The sequence below is a fragment of the Pavona decussata genome, unplaced genomic scaffold (assembly GCF_977016875.1).
Source record: "Pavona decussata unplaced genomic scaffold, jaPavDecu1.1 SCAFFOLD_21, whole genome shotgun sequence".
NCBI classification, from domain to species: domain Eukaryota; kingdom Metazoa; phylum Cnidaria; class Anthozoa; order Scleractinia; family Agariciidae; genus Pavona; species Pavona decussata.
Genome location: NW_028145444.1, coordinates 1,230,115 through 1,251,528, shown reverse-complemented (window position 1 = coordinate 1,251,528; position 21,414 = coordinate 1,230,115). Strand labels below are relative to the sequence as shown.

At 39.9% G+C, this 21,414-nt stretch overlaps 1 protein-coding gene across 8 annotated transcripts in view; it reads right to left on the bottom strand.

The window, feature by feature from the left end:
* Positions 1–30: 30 nt before the first annotated feature.
* The window catches only part of LOC146486115 (uncharacterized), a 31,361-nt gene continuing 9,977 nt past the window's right edge, over positions 31–21,414 (bottom strand). For 2 of the 8 annotated variants that reach the window (XM_085098005.1, XM_085098046.1), the window contains 18 exons: positions 20,896–21,048; positions 16,664–20,362; positions 15,371–15,529; positions 14,885–15,082; positions 13,486–13,583; positions 12,556–12,808; positions 12,037–12,252; positions 11,204–11,299; positions 10,192–10,335; positions 9,693–9,730; positions 8,445–8,634; positions 7,977–8,099; positions 7,636–7,722; positions 6,877–7,012; positions 5,687–6,102; positions 4,679–5,086; positions 1,857–1,897; positions 31–692 (listed from right to left, as the gene is read on the bottom strand). In XM_085098005.1, coding sequence (XP_084954131.1) covers positions 428–692; positions 1,857–1,897; positions 4,679–5,086; positions 5,687–6,102; positions 6,877–7,012; positions 7,636–7,722; positions 7,977–8,099; positions 8,445–8,634; positions 9,693–9,730; positions 10,192–10,335; positions 11,204–11,299; positions 12,037–12,252; positions 12,556–12,808; positions 13,486–13,583; positions 14,885–15,082; positions 15,371–15,529; positions 16,664–20,362; positions 20,896–21,048 — 6,720 coding nt within the window. In that variant the 3' untranslated portion in view covers positions 31–427. Of the gene's footprint in view, positions 693–1,856; positions 1,898–4,678; positions 5,087–5,686; positions 6,103–6,876; positions 7,013–7,635; positions 7,723–7,976; positions 8,102–8,444; positions 8,635–9,692; positions 9,731–10,191; positions 10,336–11,203; positions 11,300–12,036; positions 12,253–12,555; positions 12,809–13,485; positions 13,584–14,884; positions 15,083–15,370; positions 15,530–16,663; positions 20,363–20,895; positions 21,049–21,414 lie in introns of all 8 variants that reach the window. The other 6 variants (XM_085098028.1, XM_085098012.1, XM_085098010.1 and 3 more) reach the window with 6 other exon arrangements.

Sequence of the window (21,414 nt, the reverse complement as noted above, 5' to 3'; positions counted from 1 at the left end):
ATCCATGAAGACAAAAAAAAAATCTGAAGACAGGTTTGTTTAAAGTTTATTATACACCGTATTGCGTAATAAAAAAAGTTTCGTCTATAGATAATTTTTAAAAACAATCTGCACCTCACCAGGCGTTCCATTATAAACTAAATTCCTCTCAAGTTGACACTCAGAAAACGCTTTACGTATAAAATTATTTACACATTATTTAAAACTGAATACAGTTTTAAAGCTTCCGTAAAGTGGTATACAGTAGCGGGTCAACGATAAAACAATGCGTGTATACCAATCTTAGATGTGACGAAGCCATACCTATAATTGTGCCCTCGTGTCAAGCACAAACTTTGAACAAATATCAAGCTGGTATTTGGAACGAAATTACCGGTTATTTTGCAGGTCTTTTCAAACGCGATAGTAAAGAGTCAATGGATTCATCTCAAGACGTCCACGATGGCCGAGGAATAGGGGGAAGAGGGCGAACCACTGCCTGTTTCTCGTGCGATTTACTTTTCATTTTGTCCTTAGATTGCTTGCTTGCTAAGCTTGAGCTGCTGCTGCTGCTACTGCTACTACTGCTACTATGATCTTTTTCCTTTTTGTCCTTCTTCTTCTTCTTCTTCGTCTTCTTCTTTTGTGTTCCATCTTCTTGCTTCTTAACTGAATGTTGGCCTATTCGTTTCTTGATGTATAGCATAACGTTCCTTCAACAGAAAAACATAATTTATAAATACGACTTCACAACAGCTGCTCACTGTAGTTACCATTCTAATCCCAGGAATTTGGAGTGAGCTGGGAACTGCTACGTCACCGCTGACTAACCATTCTCACAAGCTCAGAATCCTCCAGCCGGGGGAAGGGGGGAGGGTGCAGAAATATGGGTTAATAAAATTGCAAAATAACCCAACTGTTACCTACGATACGGAGATCTGATGATCTCGTTAAATTTCTCAACTGGGATAATCTGGCGCTGAGCAGGGACAAACGGCTTCGCCTTCTAATGTTTGACACTGTTCAAAGAAATGTGCTTGCTAAATATCTCATCGGTCTGTTCCCTATCAGCAGTTACCGGCAGAAACTCCTATAAATCTCGCCTTAATTAGAGAAAATATGTTAAATATAGAAATGACTCGTTCCCCGAAAAGTGAGTGCTACAAAGTTCGTATTTCTACAGAATAGCAAAGAAAAATGGAATAGGTATTTCCGTAAACTACCATAATATTCAACAAGGGGGTTAATTGCCTTGTATTCAAGAGTTGCGCAGATTGCACCTCTTTTGTTATTGCGTGATGAAATGCTTACACCCTTCTTACCATGCAACTTAATTGGCCATTTCCACGATAGAGTCGTTTGACTACAAATATAACCATAATTCATTTTAATTAGTTTTTCCTTTCTTATTTGAATTTTGTAATCCCAGTGAGGTCTACAAAAATAAAAACCTAAGTTATACAAGAAAGCAAAAAAACTGAAGGATTCCGGCATTACTTGTAGTAAAATAACGCTATCGTGAAAATGGGCTATTTATATACGTTTAATTAACAGTTTTGTGTACATCAGTAAACCACAATGTATGGAAAAGGCCAATTTAAACATTTCAAATTTTTCTTTGCATTTGCTTCTCTTCTACGAAGTTCACGACGACATTTAATTTTCAATGACAGCACATCAATTGAACTGTACATCGATTGTACAGTGCAAAAGAACGCCATGCCAAAGGCCTGAAGAGAAAATTCCACCTGTTGAGTGATTACCATTCGGTACGTATTTCATATATCGGAAGCATTATCCAGGTCTAGGAATCTTGCGTCATCAGAAAGGAATTTTTTGCAGATTGCGAGGAGGGCTGATAAAACGTTGCCACTTACTTGTTAACTCCACGATACGACTGTGTCACCTTCAGCATAGACTAAAAAATAAAATAATAAACTTTCAATCACTAAAACAGGACGAAAAAAATTTCAATGGACACATCAGTTTCGTTAACTTCATTGTCTACTAGTACAAAAAACAAAACAAAAACAAACAAACAAATAGAAAAGACCCATCACATTTTACAAAATATTAGGCCATTTCCGAGTTGCTGTGTACCTCATTATGAAAGCGAGGCTAAGTTCAAAGCTTTTCATACGAAAATTAATTTTGTTTGCATATGAATGAAAACTAATTTTCGTAATAAAAACTTTGTACTTAGCCTCGCTTTCATAACGAGGTTCAATGCAACTCGGAAATGGCCCATTCAAATTGTGCGCTTGCCTGCGAAGCCCGCGAGAGGAATTGGGAGGAGGCGATTTTGAATCACTTCTCGCGGCTCCGCCGCCAAAACTTTACATTCAAGCGTGTAAAACACAGCCATTATAGCTACGCAGGACAATGTGCCTCGTGCACTAGCTTAACATAATGCATTTCAAAGGGCAACGAAGCCACTTACCGTCCTGATAGCCAATCAGAAAACCGTACCATAAAAACAACCAGTAACCATGTCAAGGATATGCATTTTACTGAGTTAAACAATTTCAACATTTTACACTTAATAAAGTTATATTTATTTATACTACATCTCACCTTAAATCACCTGCGAAGCACTCAGTTCAGCTTATCACTTGTAATCATCTCTAACTACTTTTCCTAGATATTATGTGTTAGCTTTCTTAAGATAAAATATCATTTTTTATAAGGATTGGATTAGTCAAGGTTCGATTATGATAACGGTTATGGTTAGTGTAATAAAATAGTGATTATCGAAGGGTTTGAGAGTTAGTATTGAAGTTATCGCCAGTTTCATTATTCATATATTATTATTATTATTATTGTTATTATTAATATTGTTATTGTTTTTGTTATTGTTATTATTATTGTTATTATTATTGTTATTATTATTATTATTATTATTATTATTATTATTATTATTATTATTATTATTATTATTATTATTATTATTATTATTATTGATGTTCTCCAATGGATCCTATCGCCTGGGCTCATCAAGACACTACAGTAGACAGTAACAAATTCTAATTTGTCTTTTTCGTGTAGCAAGTGAGGCCATTTAACTTGACCATTGTACGTTTGAAACTTTTCCCACCCAATTCTCACCGTGGGTCCTTGAGTTACCCTCGGCCACCGGTTTGAACTTAGAGAGGATAATGAAAAGGGTTTGAATCCATAGTTCAGTTGTGAATCTAAAGTAAACGCCGGGTTGTGAAAATTCCTTCACACTTAAAGGACTGACCTCGTGTAACTGTGTGGTAGTCGTATTTTTAAAACTCAACTAATTCCTATGCAAGGAGCTTAATTCTTGTGGGCATCTTTCAACTAACCCTGTCAGGGTTTAAACTTCTCCGTAGGTTTGACTCTTAACTTGAAGCACGGTCATTACAACCCTAACCCAAAACACTGTTACTTTCATGGCGGGGGCAAACCATTCAGCGGAAACACAGCTGCCACGAAGGATATGCCCCTAATTTTGGACGGACTTGCTTCCCTTCCCCCGGTCAAGTAAACTGTAATTGTACAAGATGAATAATTTAAAGGTACTTTATTTATCTCATATAATTATTAGTGCCACCTTTAGAACAACTTAAATTACTTCCAATTTCGACTGTTACAAGTTATTAATTTTGTAACAAAATATTCTTCACCGATTCAAATAAAAAGCTCTCATCTTTTTTCCGTTATTTACAAGCAGAACGACAATAATTATTTATACCCGTGTCAAATTATAACAATAAACCTAATCTGTTAATATGATTCTCTTTAAAATGCAACACGTGTTTTTAAAGTATTTAAAGTCAACCTACTGAAAACTCAATACACAACTGTGATTCAAAGGTAGTTAAATGTTTCATTTTTTGGCGTGTTTAAATTGTTCCGCACAACGGCATGATTTCATTTGATTACGCAAACAAGCGAACCGTTCGACCAATTTCTGGCCGGCTGTACGTAACTCACGATAGTCCGTTGTTTTGTGAGTTTTGATTTGCTTCAAGTATCTCATATAGTCATATCACAAATCAGCGTAACATCTTTCTTTGCTCTGCAGAGCGCATGCGTATTTAAAATGCAGTTTTACCAACGAAATCTATCATCTGAAGGAAGAATGGTCACTATTTACAATAATATTAAAAAGCAAATCGTGACAAGCACACACAAACAACAAAGCCAACACACCACGCACACACTCAGCTAAACTGGAAAACTTCATCGCGGAAGTAAACACAGGAGCGAGCTATTTTTAACGATTCTTACAGCCTAATTCTAGTCCCAACACAAACAACCACTTTAAAAGCTTCAAGTATCCTCAGAAGTAATGGACGTGTTTGGCGGCAAAATGTCTGGACTTACTCTGAGGGCAAAATTCAGCAAATTCTCTCAGAAATGCTAATCAATACAATCCAGTCCACGAGTGTCAAGAAGGATCAGGAACCAGGGATTTTGTCTGGCTAGTATGGTTGAATTTCAATGACTGAATGTCAACAACCGCTCAATACTCAGCGTTTGTGGAACGGGCGACGACATTACGGTAATTTCCCGCTATTTTGGCCACCGTAGATTTCGAACCCTCCACTATCCGTTTTCATTCTTACAGTAATCTTTTGCAGTAATTCACCGCTTGCTATATTTGACACCTTCTTCTTTGAACAACCGCTTGAGCGTTAGAGTTTCAGGATTATTATTATTACGTCCTTACGTTATTCCTTGCGCGAGCTAAGGCCCGGGAAACCAGCAGCTGCGCCTCTAACTCAGCATGCTCTCTTGCTGCCACATCTAATCGTGAGTTCCCCGGTGAGTTCCCAGTTGGAGCGGTTTCCTTCTGTGCTGCATGCGCGTGCGGCGGTTTCCTTTTCTGTGGTCTGGCGTACGGACGTTCAGGTGCTGACGCTGCATCTGTTGCAACCGGGACGAAAGTCCTACTGTCTTGCTCGAAACGGTCGACGTTTGCTTGCGCACGCGACAGAATAACACGCGCACTGTCAAAAGAGCTGGGCGGTTCTTCTTTCTGGCGTTCAGGGTCCACCATGTAACGTGGGGAAGTTCCTATACTGGGTTGAGGAGCGGTAGCTACAGTAGGACGATTACCAAGCATGTACCGGGAACCCTACAAAATGTGAAACATACGTATATATAAGAAAAAAAGGTCAATTATTGAGCTGTAGTTTGGTAGTTTAGAGAGTAGGCATGTATTTTCTGGACAACCTACAACGAGTGTCATAAATCGTTTGATCACCGGCCTCCTTTCCCCTGTGCAATGTTGGATAGCACAAGAAGCGCGATATCTTTTGCAGCGCGTTTAAGTTTTTGTTTAAACAACACTGAATGGTGGGAAAGGGAGGAAGACGCGATCAAGGCGAAAGTGTAACAACACATTGTCACTGGTTGTAGCAGAAGAGGGCAGGCTCTGTGATAACAATGTATGTCTTTGTGTTTGAATTGCTCCATGTTCGCTATGTTTATCAATATTTTAACAAGTCTACTTAATTTAAATAAAATTTACAACGGAAATTTCCGTATTCGAGAATCGAGAGGAAAACCCTAACCCTAATCTCGGGGCGTTAGGGGGAACCAGTAATAATAAACTCAACCCCAAAATGACAACGAATTGGAGATTCGATGCCGGGATAGTTGGGTAGTTGAAGAGTGCTCTCAACACCACACAAGCTATGTCCATCTCCTAACCGACTTTGCCAAATGTTCTTACCGGCAGAGATGGCGCTACGCCCCTTTTGCTGGGAGACGAAGCCCTTCCGGGTGGAGGAGCATATCGAGGAATTGGGTCCGTCCTAGCCGAAGTAGGTCTAGCTCTAGCCGGTCTGACGCTTCCAGGGTGCTGTGAGGCGGAAGTAGGTCGGCCTCTAGAGACAGGTGCCCTTCCTACATACCCTTGTGCATAACGCGTTGGAATTAAGACTCGTGTTTGGTTTTCCTGGGGAGATACGAGGTGCGTTTGTGGTAGCGAACCAGGTGGGATTGTAGGTTCTTCGTAGATGTGCTCCTCCTCCTCCTGAAACGACGGACTAACAAAAGCTTGCTTTGGTTCGGCTGGAACACCGTTCCTAACAAAGTCATCTTTAAGATAGACTTCTTCATCATAGTGAACCACGTAAGGATCCAAACCTAAGGCACAGTAGGAATAAAATATCGTCAGGCTTTTCTTCTTGTTTCCCTCCTCCCCTTCGTTTAATCGCTAGTTGAATTACTAGTAGCGGATGTTGGAAATCGAATAAGATTTGACCCCTAAAAGAGATACAGGGGTGGTGTGACAAAATGAGCAATAAGGTTTGTTTTGATGATTATGAATATATGAAACATATTCATCCCTCACGGGTATATTACGAACTCACAATATGATCAGCTCCCAGTTGGCTCGATAGCTCAGTTGGTAGAGCACTGCACCGGCATCGCAGAGGTCATGGGTTCGAATCCCGTTCAAGCCTGAATTTCTTTTTTCAGGCTTCCTGTTCGCCACTGCTTAAGTTGCGTACTAACTGCGAGGATCTTTCCTCTATTTGAAGATTTGTTTTATTGCATGAAGACTATTACCAATCAATACGTTCATCAATCTCAGAGTTCATGGCCGCAAAAAAAAACATTTAAACTCTGAAGATAATAGTTACTGATCCACTAGGAGTTATTCACATTGCCATTTCTCACAACATGTCACTGGTATGGCATGGTATGAAGTTATCAACTGATTTAGTTCGCTGCGGGTTAGTGATCAAAGCATCCGACCGCTGCTTGTAAATTCAAACAGGTTGGATTCCTGTTGGGATCACAAATCTTTTTCTTTGCAATCCCATATGCATGTAGGTGGCATAATGGGCATAGACTGAAACAAGCATATTTATTGAGGATTGACATACGGTGCCGGGCCATGCAACGGTAACACACCTTCCATATCCTCATAGGCTGGGTGATCGTCGGTTTCGGCGGGACGTACAAGAGGAGTCGACATCACAGGCAAAACAGGATATCCAGTCTCTAGTAAGTAATGGACGCGATCTCTCTGCTGAGAACGAGAATAATCCTGAAGGCAAAACAAAAAAAGAATTGAGAATGATGTATTATTCTAGAAAGTGACACAGGCATACTCGGAAAAAAGAAATCCGAGTGCTCCTATCAGGAGTCGAACCTAAGACCTTCCGATTACTAGTTCGGATGCTCTACCACTGAGCTACAGGAGACTCGTGAGTTTGTCCCATGAACCTATTTTAATGGCCTTAGCTCCCACGAGACTCCTGTAGCTCAGTGGTAGAGCATCCGAACTAGTAATCAGAAGGTCTTAGGTTCGACTCCTGATAGGAGCACTCGGATTTCTTTTTTCCGAGTATGCCTTTGCCACTTTCTAGAATAATACATCATTCTCATTCATTCACCAGGCAGGAAATATACCATCACATTTATTTCAAGAAAAGAATACTCTATCAATGCCAGAACAGCTTCATTGAAAAACACGTTGCCCTGTCTAACAAAATCTTCATTAAAGCGATTTAAGAACATCTTAACACTTCCTTCTAGACTTGATTTCATTCTCGCTTGACTTATGGAATTCGTTCTCATCTGTTGTAGTGGACACTCTGACTAAATGTGCCTGTATTTATAATCTGATTGATTTAAAACCGATTAAACCAATTCAATCGGTTCACTTACTGATCGAGTCGGTGAAAGTTTCTGACTGTGCACGCCATTCTGTACGTACGCAGGCTGTTGGGCTTGTTCTTGCCAACCTTGTTGATCCTTTAATAATGGGAATGTAATAAAACACACACAAAAATCAATCAATCAATCAATCAATCAATCAATCAATCAATCAATCAATCAATCAATCAATCAATCAATCAATCAATCAATCAATCAATCAATCAAAATCAAATAAAAGATGTATATAGGTAAAGGAATGATCATCCAAAATGGCACGTTAAAAATTGCCAACTATTCAATCTTATCTAGAGGAAACCAAAAATAGAACAAACAAATGACAAATGTATTACCTCAGTAAGCGGCCTCACGGAAACTAGACGAACGCCCGGGGTTTCCTTGATTGTCCAAGCAGTTTCTCGTAATGCTTCTTGGGCTGTAGTTTTGGCGGCATGACCTGTTGTGAGGGGAGGCGCCTGGGTTTAAAACAAAATGAGAGAATTGCTTTCCATCAATTCACTGTATCCAACTATTATGCATTATATACTACATCATACTGCTGGCTGAGAACTTTCTTAATTGTGATTGCTGCAACGAGTTGTAATTCAGAGTAACTTACGCAGAAACTTCAGCCTCATAGTAACCTTAAACATGACGAAGCTTGCCATAGGATAAACAGACGTCGTTTTGGGGTGCAAAGACTGGTCAATCCGCAAAAATGACGACATATAAACACCACATAGCATTTCATTGAATTTCATTTTACTGTGTTGTGTTCTACTGCACTATTGTATACTGCATTGTGCTCTATTTGTTCATACCTTGTCTTTCTTCTTTTTATCTTTGGTTTGTTGCTTCTTTTTCTTTTCCTCGTCTTTTTCGTGTTTCATCTTTACGTCTGAATCACTTTCTGAACTGCTGCTGCTACTGCTGCTGCCACTGGAACTCTTTGAACTTGAAGTCCCTACCCGATTTTTTCGCCAGCGTTCTAAACGGGACTTTCTTAAACGTCTGAAAACAAAACAAAAAAATCATTAAAAAACAAAAGGAAAATGTTATTCCAAAAAGCAAATATGGACAATAGGTAAACACAAATAAACCCAAAGTGGAGAGCTTGTCTATTTTCCACTGTTCAAAAGTCTAGTCACTCGAAAGGCCTGATTTACACGTACGACGCAACCATAAGCACGAGGATGTTTACACTTGCGATAAGCATAAGCATATAAGGTGACATACGCAAGCGCAGAAGCATAAAAATTTGGCGCAATCGCGCGGCCGGGCTGCCTTTTGGCGTGAGATTTGATTCCAACATGGCGGAAAATGGCAACGCATGAGTAACTAGAATGTACGCTGACAACTTGTCACTTTTTTTCAGTTTCCTTTCCTTGCGCTTGTGTTTATGCTTGTGTCGTTCCGGTTTACACGTACGACGCAGCGACGCAAACACAAGCACAAGAGAAAGGAAAACGTCCCATTCTCTTGTGCTTCTGCTTATGCTTGCGTCGTTGCGTCGTACGTGTAAACCGCAGAACGACGCAACCATAAACACAAGCGCAAGCACAAGGCGCTTATGCTTGCGTCGCACCGGTTCACACGTAGGTTTCTTGTGCTTATGCTTACGTCGTACGTGTAAACCAGGCTTAAGGCTATAGTTAAAACAGGTTTAGAAGATGAAGTTTATCTGTAGTCAACGTAACTGTCAATCATTTTCCGTTACCGTTGAGTAGACTTTAGTGCGTTGCCGTTATCGTTAATTCATTTTCTTGTATGTTATTATTTTATTATATTCCCGACGGAGAATAGGCATTGATTAAAGTTTTTTTTATCTTTTATTTTGATTTAAGTGTTGATTGACTACTTGTGAAGCGTGATGTAAGTTTCTCAAAACCTTCCACACACCATGATGATTTTGTCAACATTGAATGAGTTACCAACTCAATGAATTATTTGTTGTGATCACAGTACACACACACAAAAAAAACCAAACAAACAAACAACCACAAGAAATCTATCAGAATAAAGCAACGCACTTTGCAAATAAAAACACTTGCAATGAAAATATAACTTACTCTGCGGTGAGGCTTCTCTGTAGGGCAGCAGCTTGATCCTGTAACAAAGGAAAACACGCACATCAACAGACGAATTATTTGTTTTGAAGCCGTCTGTACATTATGAAAGCATGGTTGTCTAGGAGAAATTGAATTTAATTCCCCTTTGCCAGAATTCCCCGTGCTTCCTGTGTGAGTTGCATGCTAGGACAGACATGGGGGAACAGAGATGGTGCATCGGTGAGAAGCGAGAAATGTGGCCCGGGTTCGATTCCCGGACTCGGCGTCATATGTAGGTTGAGTTTGTTGTTGGTTCTCGTCCTTGCTTCGAGAGGTTTTTCTCCGGCTACTCCGGTTTTCCCCTCTCCTCAAAAACCAACATTTCCAAATTCTAATTCGATCTGGAATCTGAGGGCTACAGGTTTGTCAGTCGTAACAGACTGTTAACGAAGTTGATTTATTTTATTTCATTTCTATAAATAAACAAGATACAGTGAACACTGAAATAACTTTTTTTTACCTCTGTTGTGGTATTGTTTTTTCCTTCCTTTTCATCTTTTTCTTGATTTTCCAATTTTCTATTTCTTTCTCGTTCCTTTTCTCTCATATCCTGACGAAGTTTCTCCCGATGTCGCATCTTATTTCGCCATCTTTCCACATTTGCCTGAGAGCATAAAGATATCGCAGAAACGATGACTTTTTAATTGCAATTTCAGTTGCTTTATCTACCCTGTTAAGGCCTGTTTAAACGGTTTCAATATTTGCTTCAACTTGCCTTCAACAGTTTGTTTAACCAGATGTCGGGGGCGTTTGAACAGGTCGTTCAACATCAGTGTTGAAAGTTGACAAAGATTCCATGAGGGAATCGAAAGCTTGTGCTTGAACATAAATTTTCGATCCTGAAAACGAAACCTTTTCTGATTTGATATAATATGACAGGATCAAGGAACAATTTTTTCTCCAACATTGTTGAAAGTGTAAAAAATGTTGAAAGCTTGTTGAAGGCGTGTTGAATCAAATTGAAATTGATTTAAACTTTTATTCAACATCGATTCTACATTTCCTTTGTTCTTGAAAATGTTGATTGGCGTTGAAACCGCTTTAACACTCCCTTCATCCAACATTTGCCCAACATCCCTTCAACTTTTGTTGAACGAATGTTGGTCAAATGTTGAAATCGTTTAAACGGGCCTTAAGGCAAAAGAATCTTTTCTTACCCTGTCCCTCCTGTCGTTTCCAGATTGCCAAGATCGTAATGAGGTCAATTGCGCAAAACGACATTTGTTTGGATTTTTTTCAGTTTATATTAATTTCGTTTGTACGTTCTCCCGAAAGGATCAATGAGTTGTATAAATATACCTAATTAACACAAACTTGAATCTTGTTTAAAATTACTTCAAATCTCCCACAACCAATTTTAAACGTTAAAAGCTATGTAGTCCCTAAAGGATCTCCAAGTTTGAGAACCTAGAAAACGTTTCTCAATCAGCGGGTTTTCGACTCATTTCATTTTAAATGCGGCTTAAGTTTACCTTCAGGTTAAGAATATCGTCGTCTTCATTTATCTCGGTTTCTTTATCAGCAAGTGCATTTTGAAGTTCAATCATTTTCATTTTATTCAACCATGCCTGTGAATACATATATAGAACTTTTCCACCATTATCTTTTTTTATATTTAACAACTACATTAAAGAATTTTAAAATTCATATAACAACCGACTGCTATGTTAGTTGACGCAATGCATTTTTAGTCAAACTGTAAGAGGTTTCATTTATATGTGCTTTAATTGTATCTTCGTTATGCAAACCACTAAAACAATACACTATTATTCTTGCATATGTTTTATTTCAGTATTTAGTTATTTTTCTATTTTCTATTAACATTTTATTGGTTCTTATTCACCGGCTAAATATACAACATAGAATATACATTGCGTGTTACGATTACATTAATAATGCAGAAGACTAAGTTATAGAAAAACATTTTAACGTGAGTTAATGTCCGTAGCAAGATTTAGTAAACTATTGTTATCCAAATAAAATCGGACCACGAGAGTACGAAAAATACATAGCTAAAATTACTCTGAACGATTAATGGCTGGACGCTAAAGTAAAACTACGGAGACAACCGTTGTAAGACCTGTTTATTGGAACTACAAGCCTAGGTGATGGAATTTGTCGTACAACTTGCACGTCAACCAGATGTAAAATTCCACGTTTCAAGAATAGAGGCCAATAACTGACATTAAAACAACAAGCTGTTGTGACAAACAACAACAAAAAGACGCATTGCGAAAGGAATGAGATGTTTTGTTTACTTGCACAATACATGATATATGATGACGAAAAATGTATCGCGCATTACCTGTGGCACACCCGATTCAGCAACGATTCTGTCGTACTCTTTCTTTTCCTGTGCTGCTGTGTCTGGAATGGAGGTTTTTGGCCCAACAAGGGGAGTCTGTATCAGAGGTGGTAACGACGTAAATCTTACAGTAGGCTCTTCACGTGTTAGACTGGTGGCTAACTTCTCGTCTCTCATTTGTGGACGGTTCTCTAAAACACCCGCTAGATGCTCCATCTTTAATAAGACAAGGAAACGTGGATGTGAGATTAGCTCGCTATACATACTGAGTTCAAGGTAATAACGTGATGATTTAAAACGGGTTTAATGAAGAAAATCAAAAGCAAGTTTCGAAAATTAAAGCAACATCTGGCATCATGATGGTTAAAAACTGTTTTGGCAAGAAAAACTGAAAGCTTGCCGATTAACCCTTTCGTGAGTCAACTAACTTTTTACTTGCGTGTGCTGATTTAAATAAAGGGTGAGCTTTCTGGCGAAAAAAATGCCATGAAAAGGTTATCTCGACATTAAGCTAAGTACCTCGATATGGTCACTTGCATCACGGGATTTCTTAACCGCACGTTCGTGTTGGACATTTCCGTTCACATTTACGAAGTCTTTTGTAGATAATTTATTATTGCCGCGTTTATGATCGCCATCTCGCCCATCCGTCCTTCTTCTATATCGCTGGCTCGGCTTGGCTGGTATCTCGGGGGCTGCGGGAGAGTAATCCGGAACAGGCAACGTGGGGCACTTCTGTGGAATGTCACTACTACTTGTACTAGAAATGCTGCTAAAACAAAAGAAGAAAGTATATGATTATAGTTAGTAATGTTAATAGTGAAGATCGAATGCTTCAATGACGTCAAAGTACTGGAACATGCAGAGGCACTGTCCTGAAGTTTTTTGAAATCCTATTTTCCTTTGACGAGAAAAGTTAGTAACATATTGCGTCTCGCTACCAAGATGTATAAATGGGTACTGGCAGACCGATCACCGGAAAAATCGAATAAAATACCGCTTTTTTCTTTGTACAGAAACTGATCCGCATCCTGAATGGTGAATCACAGAAACCTTTATACAACTTATGAGTAGAAACCTGCAACAGAGAAAGCGCAGCACAAGCTCCGGAGAAGTATAACTGTACTTGATGCTTCATGCTACAGAACCTCAGTTTTACATCTAGCACATCTGGTCACTTCAAACGAACATACCAACAGCAACCGAAACCGAATAAATACCTTACACAGGTTAACCACAACATTACGATGACAAGAAACTGAGAAACTTTAAATGATAACTTCATCAGAGGTCACTGAGAAACAGCGAACTATTTTTTCCAAGAATAAAGCTGGAGTTAATTTCGCCCATAACACTGAAATCACTACAAACTTCTACAAAGCTTAAAGTTACGGTGGCCTCTTCATATCTACGCCCGGTAAACTGTTAAAAACGAACAAAAAGACAAACCTTGAACGCCTTTTCTTTGAAAAACCATGTTTATTCTTAGGTGGAATGACATCATGGGAGGGTAACACCTTTATCTCAAGGTTTTGGTACGGAAGCTGCTGCATAAAAAACGAAAAAACGAAAAAAAAAAAAAAAAAAAAAAGAAAACAAAAGAAACAGATCAGTGAATTCGAACTGTGGCAACCCTCTACAAGTTATTTGAGCACCCACCCCCCTCATTCCAGTGTCGATCTCGTGGTTCAAATTTTTTTTCGAGTGAGGATGATATCCCAAAAAGGTAGGAACTATTCAACCGAAACAGGTGTCTCACTGTTATGTCGTTTACAACAGGGTAACAAGCACAGCCGTTCATTACTTTTAAGTCTGTGGGTGAACGACAAATGCGTTGAATATCACCATTACAATAAAAATTGTTGACAAGACGTTTTCTGATAGATGTACTTTTTCCGAGTCAGTGACACAGGCATATTCGCCCCCCACCCCCCCCCCCCCCTAAAAAAAAAAAAAAAAACCTCGGGTGCTCCCGACAGAAGTTGAACTAAACTTCCGATTATTAGTTCGGATGCTCTACCACTGAGCTCTGGAGACTTATCGTGCGTCATTAAGCTAGAGTCACGTGAGAAACATCCTGCACACTGTCAGCATTTGAATGTCCATGAGGATGAGTGGATATGAGTGAAACTTATGTGATGTGATGTTTAAAGTCTGGTAAATAAACGACAGATGTACTTTTTCAGACAGTGACATGGGCATCAGTACTTGAAAAAGGAAGAAAGAAAGAAAGAAAGAAAGAAAGAAAGAAAGAAAGAAAGAAAGAAAGAAAGAAAGAAAGAAAGAAAGAAAGAAAGAAAGAAAGAAAGAAAGAAAGAAAGAAAGAAAGTCCCTCAGTTTTCCCAACAGGAGTCGAATCTATGACCTGATGATTACTAGGTTGGATGCTTCTCTTAGGAGAACTCGGGTTTTCTTTTTTCTATGTATGACTGTGTCACTGACTGGAAAATTACATCTATCATTTATTCACCAGGGTTAAAACATAACACCACATTTCTTTCAATACTTTTCTGTCTAGATGTTTTATGCTTTAAAAATGGTTCTTATTTTCAGTACATATGGATGAAATAGTTACGGATTGTACCATTCAAAGACATCTATTGAGCAATACATTTCTCTGTGGTACTGTTGTTCTGTGGTTCTAGCTCAATCTTGAGTCAATGGACGCAATTCTGAAGGGCAACTTTCTTCCGCTAAGTGGAAGTAAAATATCACTTAAGTAAAACAATCACATCTGCCGGATTTAGGAAGATTATTTCCATGGTTGTTTTCTTTTTTTTTTTTTTTTTTTTTTTACCTCCTTCTTCTTAACGTAAAAATGTCGCATAACACCTATGTATCAGCATACCTTATCAGGTTTCACCTTCTGTTGTTTCCTCTTTCTTCGTGCGGCGTACTTTGCCCAGACAAATGCAAGAATAAGGAACAAAACCACGACGACAGGCACAATTATAGCAGGGATCAACGTCTCCCATTGTGAGGTAGGTGAAGCAGTTGAAGCAGGTGTCACCTGGATTTGTTTCACGACATATGGTCGTAGAGTCACCTGACGAATGACGAAAATGATGGATCAGTAACAACCGCAACACTAATAAGAGAAAAATGGCTTTACCCAACTAACTTAGGCTGAATGAAAACTGGTATGGACACAGGACTGCAAGTAACAAACTGAGTCATGGCTTTCATACTCCTATCAAGTGCTCTAACCAGTGACCTACAAGAAGACTCGAAGCCAGTTGGGCCGTTAGCAAGGTACATGGCATAATTAACAATCTTCGGTCAAAAGAAATGCTTAGAAATAGGAATTGACATGAAACAAAAGGAATACGCTCACCCCGTATTTGATGGTTGAGACAAGTTCAGCTTCACTCAGCCTGTTCGTCGTTTCAACAATATTTTCCGCAGCTAGCATAGTAAGTCCATCAAAGACTCGATATTCTATGTCCACGATTTCCTCTCCCACGATCGGTTTCGCTCGCCTCATAACTTCAACCTGTAGTGATCAGGGGGAAAAAAGACACGCCTGTTAACGCAAGAGTAAGGTACTGAGGCAAAAAATAAAGATATTTCGGACCAACAAGGAATAATGTTTTAATGGACATTCGTACTATTGGTGTCTTGGTGTCTTGAAACCACCTTGCAAAGTCTTCCCTATCAAATATGGGCTGATTCAGTGTTTCCGGCTACAGTTAAATTATTTCGTAGAATATGTTGGGAAGATCACAAGGCAAAATGACATGACGCCCAAATACAACCTACAGTTGTTTGATTCGCTCTGGAGAACAATCACGCTCGAATCACTTTACGGTTTCCAAATAACCTTATTAACCCTGTTGATAAAACCAAACATTTATTTCCATTCACCATCGACGCAGCACCACAGTTTCGTTAGAACCTAACCCCGATACCTTTTTATCAGGCAGTATTTTACAAGCATCCTTTTGACGAAATTCATCTAGGGCGGGATAAAGTTCGTCCCAGCCAAAATTACTTTAGCGTGGAATCCCAGGATGAAACCATTTCTCTAAACAAAAGTCATTTTTCATCCCGGATCCTGGGTCGAAACGTAAGCCACGTTTACAAGTTTATGAGTTTCGTCCCGGGATGAACATTGTATTTTGTTTACATGAGGCTTTTCAACCCGGTATTTCAGGACAAAGTCATTTCGCCCTGGACCAACCCCATCCCACCCGAGCTGAAATTCTTGAAAGGGATACTACTGAATAGTGTCCGATACAGACGACGATACTTTCTTGCTGTAACGTCTGTGTTTTTAGAAAACAAAAAAGGCCCGGTCTAGATAATAAGGGTTGAATATGAGATTTTCAATTCAAAAACTAAAGCTCCTGGATAAGGCTGAGTTTGCAGATGTGCATGAAGTCCATCAACAAGAAATGCTCACACGAACGTAATTTAATTATATGACCTTTGGGATCGCGTTTCCAAAACAACGCTACCTCACACTTTGCAGGACTGCATTTTCCTTAACGTTTGCGGTTACGTTTGCATTTTACGGTTTTCATTAATTTTCATTAATTTTCATTACCTGTAATACCGTAAACGTTAACGCGCAAGCTGGGCTGGAGAATAATTCTTAATGACGAAATATTAAATGCTCTTATCTTACCAGTACAACAATGTTATCAACTTGTCTTCTGAAGCGACTGGCTCGTCTTTCATACACCTTGAAAGCGGCGCTTTGTTTCCACGAATTGAGGTTCTTGCCAATCAAGTTATTGGGAGATGTCCTCAAGAGTTTGTTTTCGATCCATCTCAGGTCCCGTTTTCGTCGCTTACTTCCTTTATCCTGACCCCATCTATATGCTGCAGCAAGTCTCAGCTCTATTGTCTCTCTAAAAGCGGGATCCGTTTCGTTTTCATTTTTGGGCACGAGAATCTGAATACCTACGAGTCCTTCGGTGTTGTTGGGATTCGTAGTGGGACGAATAGGTTGAGTTGGCTCCACCGACGTGGCTACTGAAGAGAAAGTTTTCGAGACTATAGAGCTACTTTCTGGAGTCAATGCCGTTGTTGCATCTTCAACGGTAGATAACAGTTGCGTAGCAGTCAAAAGTGGCATTGTTGTCGCGGAGGAGATTGCCTCACTTGTTCCACTGAAGCCAATAGTAGATGTCTCCTTTACAAGAGTAGCTCTTGAGGACTCACCGGACGTCATTACCCCAGTTGCAGGTGTCGATGTAGCAGCCGTTTTCAGAGATGACGACAGGGATGCAAATGATGAAAACCTTGAGTACACCAGGGGAGATGAAGATGAATGAAAATACGTAACTGCAGATAACGAGCTGGCGGAGGGCGAATCTCTTAAACTTGAGTATACCGTGCCTATTTTGGTTGATGTCAAAACGAAAAGACTACTATCAGTCAAGACTATTGATTCTGATCCAGACCTAATGCTTTTTGCAGAACTGGAAGACGAAACAGAAGACCTTCTGGCAACAAGAGTACTTTCAGTCGACATGAGTCTTGTGGTTCTTGCAGACGACATTTGTGTACTGATACTCAGCTGGGAAGAGCTAAAACCTTTCGCCGATGACGTGGTTATGGCTTCAGAGGTAGTAGCAGAAGATGAAGTGAAGTGAATAAAGATGCTACCGCTTTTTTCCGTTAACGTGGTAAATACGGCGCGGCTACCCAAAGTCTCGACGATAAGTGATTTGGACGAATTTGTGGCCATCAGTAAACTGGAAGGTAAAAGGTCTACTGTCTTGGTGGATGTAAATTTGTACGTAGTTTCAGACAATGCTTTGGAGGAAGGAAGCAAAATTTGTGTATTCATGGTTCTTGACCATAAATCGGACGCTGCTGATGCTGGTGACGAGAAGACGCTTGGCTTGACTTCAATGGAAGTCTTCTGCGAGGCTGTGGACGCATTTGAAGCTGAAGGGGAAACTGTTTCCTCCATGGTGGAACCGGTTGAACTGTCAGTTATAGATCCCGCCAACGAAACTATAGAACTTTCTATCGTTTTTGAAGGGGAATATTTTACAGATTTGCTTGAACTGAAAGGTATAACTCCTGATATTTTTGAGGACGCTGAGGATGTCGAAATATCTGGTGTTCTTATCCGCGTAGTAGTTAATGACTGGAGCGTTGAAAGAACTTTTCTTGAAATCAGTGATGGTGAAATACTGTGGAAAGGATACGGTGACGATACTGTTTGCACAAAACTCAAAATTGATGTCTTACTCGGAACAGCCTTTGCTGCAGTTAAACTTGTAACCAGAGATATCGTATCTGATGAGATGTTTTGTTGCACAGATTGACTAGAGAAGCTCACTTCTGTAGCAGAAGCAGCGGGACCAGTCATGCCACGTTCAGAGGAACTATACGCTCGTGTTGCTGTCGTTGTAACTGTTGTTGTTTGGGTAAAAGCAGAAACGGGTGAAAACGAAACATCCAATGTAGTAGAAATATGAAGAACTGGAAGACTGGAGGCTTTAACAGTTGAAGTTGTCATCTTCGGTTCGGTAGTCTTATTTTTAGTAAGACTTACACTATGTGATACCTCCAAACTGGCTACGTCCGAGAAACGTGTTCTGTTTGGGGACGTTGTAGAAGATGATAGGATTACAGAGTGCAAGGCCGTCGCTCTTGATCGATTTGCTCTCGTGGACGAGGTATCAATGACACTTGCATACGAGGATGGAATATTATTCGTGCTAACCACATGCGAAGATGTCATATGGATAGTGATGCTTCCTTCAATGGTCTGTCTTGAAACGGCGCTTGGTATAGTGGACACATTTAATGGTCGACTGCTTGCAGTTTCACCTGTTCCTGTCACAGCTGACAGGAGCGAGTGGTGTGTTGAATCACTTCTACCTGAACTTGAGAGGGACATTAAACTTTGGCTTGCAGTGCTGGTCCAAGATTGGGTCATCGGTACAGACACCCTTGGACTGGATGATAAACCAGTATACGTGCTCGTTAATGGAGAAGTTCGTACAGCCACAACGGAAGATAGGGTATCTAGTGTATGTGACAAACTTGAAACGTGCGTTTCTGCACCACTAGCACTACCACGTATAGATGTCTGAATGATTCCTGTGGATGTGGGAGCCATGGTTGTCGAAGAACTTCTAACAACAGACAACGTGGTATTTGAGCTAATCTGTGATCGACTTCTTGAAAAAATAGTGTGGAAAAAAAGAGACGTCGGCGAACTGCTGGCATTGTGCTTTGAATAAATAGCAAACGACGATGTTACGACAGGCGTAGAAAAGGATGACAGCTGTGAGGATGTGTTTTCTACCACAATGGAGGGTGGAGACAAACGTGAGTTCAATGACAATGGATTGGAAGGCACAAGATGCACTGTGGTAGTAACATTTGAGAACAACGATGGGACCAATGAAGTAATCGAAGCAACCGCCGACTTAATGTTAGAACTCCTTAACATCACAGTATTGACTATTGCTGGAGACGAACTTCTTCTGGGAGTCATGCCAAAGGAAACACTAGTCCCTTGAGATGACGTGAGCGCTGAAAAATTAAAAGCTGCTGAGCTCCCTGTGAGAAGAATGCTATTCGTTTCAGTTGAGTTCACCATTATGAAAGCACTGCTTAGGTTGAGGGAAGGATACGTTGCGATGAGTATTTCTGATTGCCTTGATATGTGGCTCGTAGAAAGCTCTTGTAGAAGTGAAGGCTGCGATGACACTGCACTGGTAGCTTGTGAAGGTAACGCAATTCCCGTTGATTGCTGTACCAAAAGGGAGGACGGAGAAATAAACTTTACCGTTTGACTGGGTGCCAATGCTCCTCCGGTGATCGAAGTCGTCAGAACAGTGAATGCTGATGATGGCGAAACTGTAGACAAAGTTTGTGTCACATAACTTGACAAGCTCGTTGAGAAGTTAGATGTTGATAGTAACGACCGTGTCGCAATTCCACTGAGCGAGGATGAAGACAAAAATCTTCCTGTTTCAGTAACAGACAAAAAATTGCTTGAGGAATCTGTTAATAATCGTGAGCTGGTCGATAATAGTCTACTAGAAAAATAAGACTCTGGAGTAATCGAAAAGGATCTTAATAAAGATGTAGAAATCGTGTTTGAAAACGCACTTGCTTCTGGGCTTGTTCGCGATGGAGATATATGTACAACAGAAACGTTGTTCACGCTTTTCGTTAAACTAAACATAAAAGATAGGCCAGTGCTCTGCTGTCTTATTTCTGACGAAAACGATGTGTTTCTAGCACTAGTAACGCTCGCGATTTGAGATGAAGGCGATATGGCTGACGTCAGCGGCGTTGTAGATGAGGAGGGCGTTGGAGAAAGGTACGCGATGATGGGATCTTGTATTACCTGATGAAGCAATAACAAGGCAATAAAAACAAGATTAACAATACTATATGCACAAGGGGGGTAGCTTCCATAGGAAATAATATTTTAGGGAAAAATTTAAGTATGGTATCAAAGAACTACAAAATTATTGACATCTTCAAGAGAAATGATAAGACTGCAATTAGTTCCATAATAAATGCAGCTGAGAGATCTTGATTGATTAACAGTTTCCTGAAGACATTTACGACTATGGAAAGAAGAAAAAAAGCCTTTCCGGGGGAGAGGGGGAGGCAGGTAATAACCGGAATGAAGATATGTGAAACCCTTCGCAAGAGTAAAAAAAAAAAAGAAAACGGACTTCGTGCTATCATGGGATTTGCTGACACGAACCAAAAAGAATCATTTTCTTCTTGGCCTCTGGGCATTGCTTTATTACTGACTTATTCTTGCTAGCGTGCTTTCCTCACAATGATTTTATTTCTGAAATAAACTGACTTCAAACTGAAAACAAAGAGGTAATGATACTTTGGATCACAATCATAAGAACTGGGTACCTCGTATCCGACAGCTCGGGCCAATCTAAGGCTCGCTTTGTTGATGCTTTGGATAACCGGATAAGCAAGGAGAGGTTCACTTCCATTGAGGACTTGGAACGTTACAGTCACGTTAGTGCTGTTTGAATCAGGAGATCGTTTGACGTTGGTGATCTACAAATAAAAAAAAAGTTATAATAAGTAATCAAGTAAATTTCTGGACTTCTTCCAAAAATGTTCAGATACTTCTTATCTGGTGGAGCATTACGCGAAAAAAGAAGAATTTCGTATTGACTTCTGCTGAACATGTGTTCGATACCTTGCCAACTTATTGCTGTTGTGGCGTATTTACTAATGTCTTTTAATTTGAAGATACAGAATGTTGATGGATTCAATCGTCCATAGCTTCCAGATGCTTGTAAACGACTTCGGACGTGATACCCTTGGAGACCATGGGCCGGTTATTATAAACCGAAGTGCAGACGGGATTTAACAACATTACGGCTTCAATATGGTCAGCTCGAATGCCGTAGTTAAATG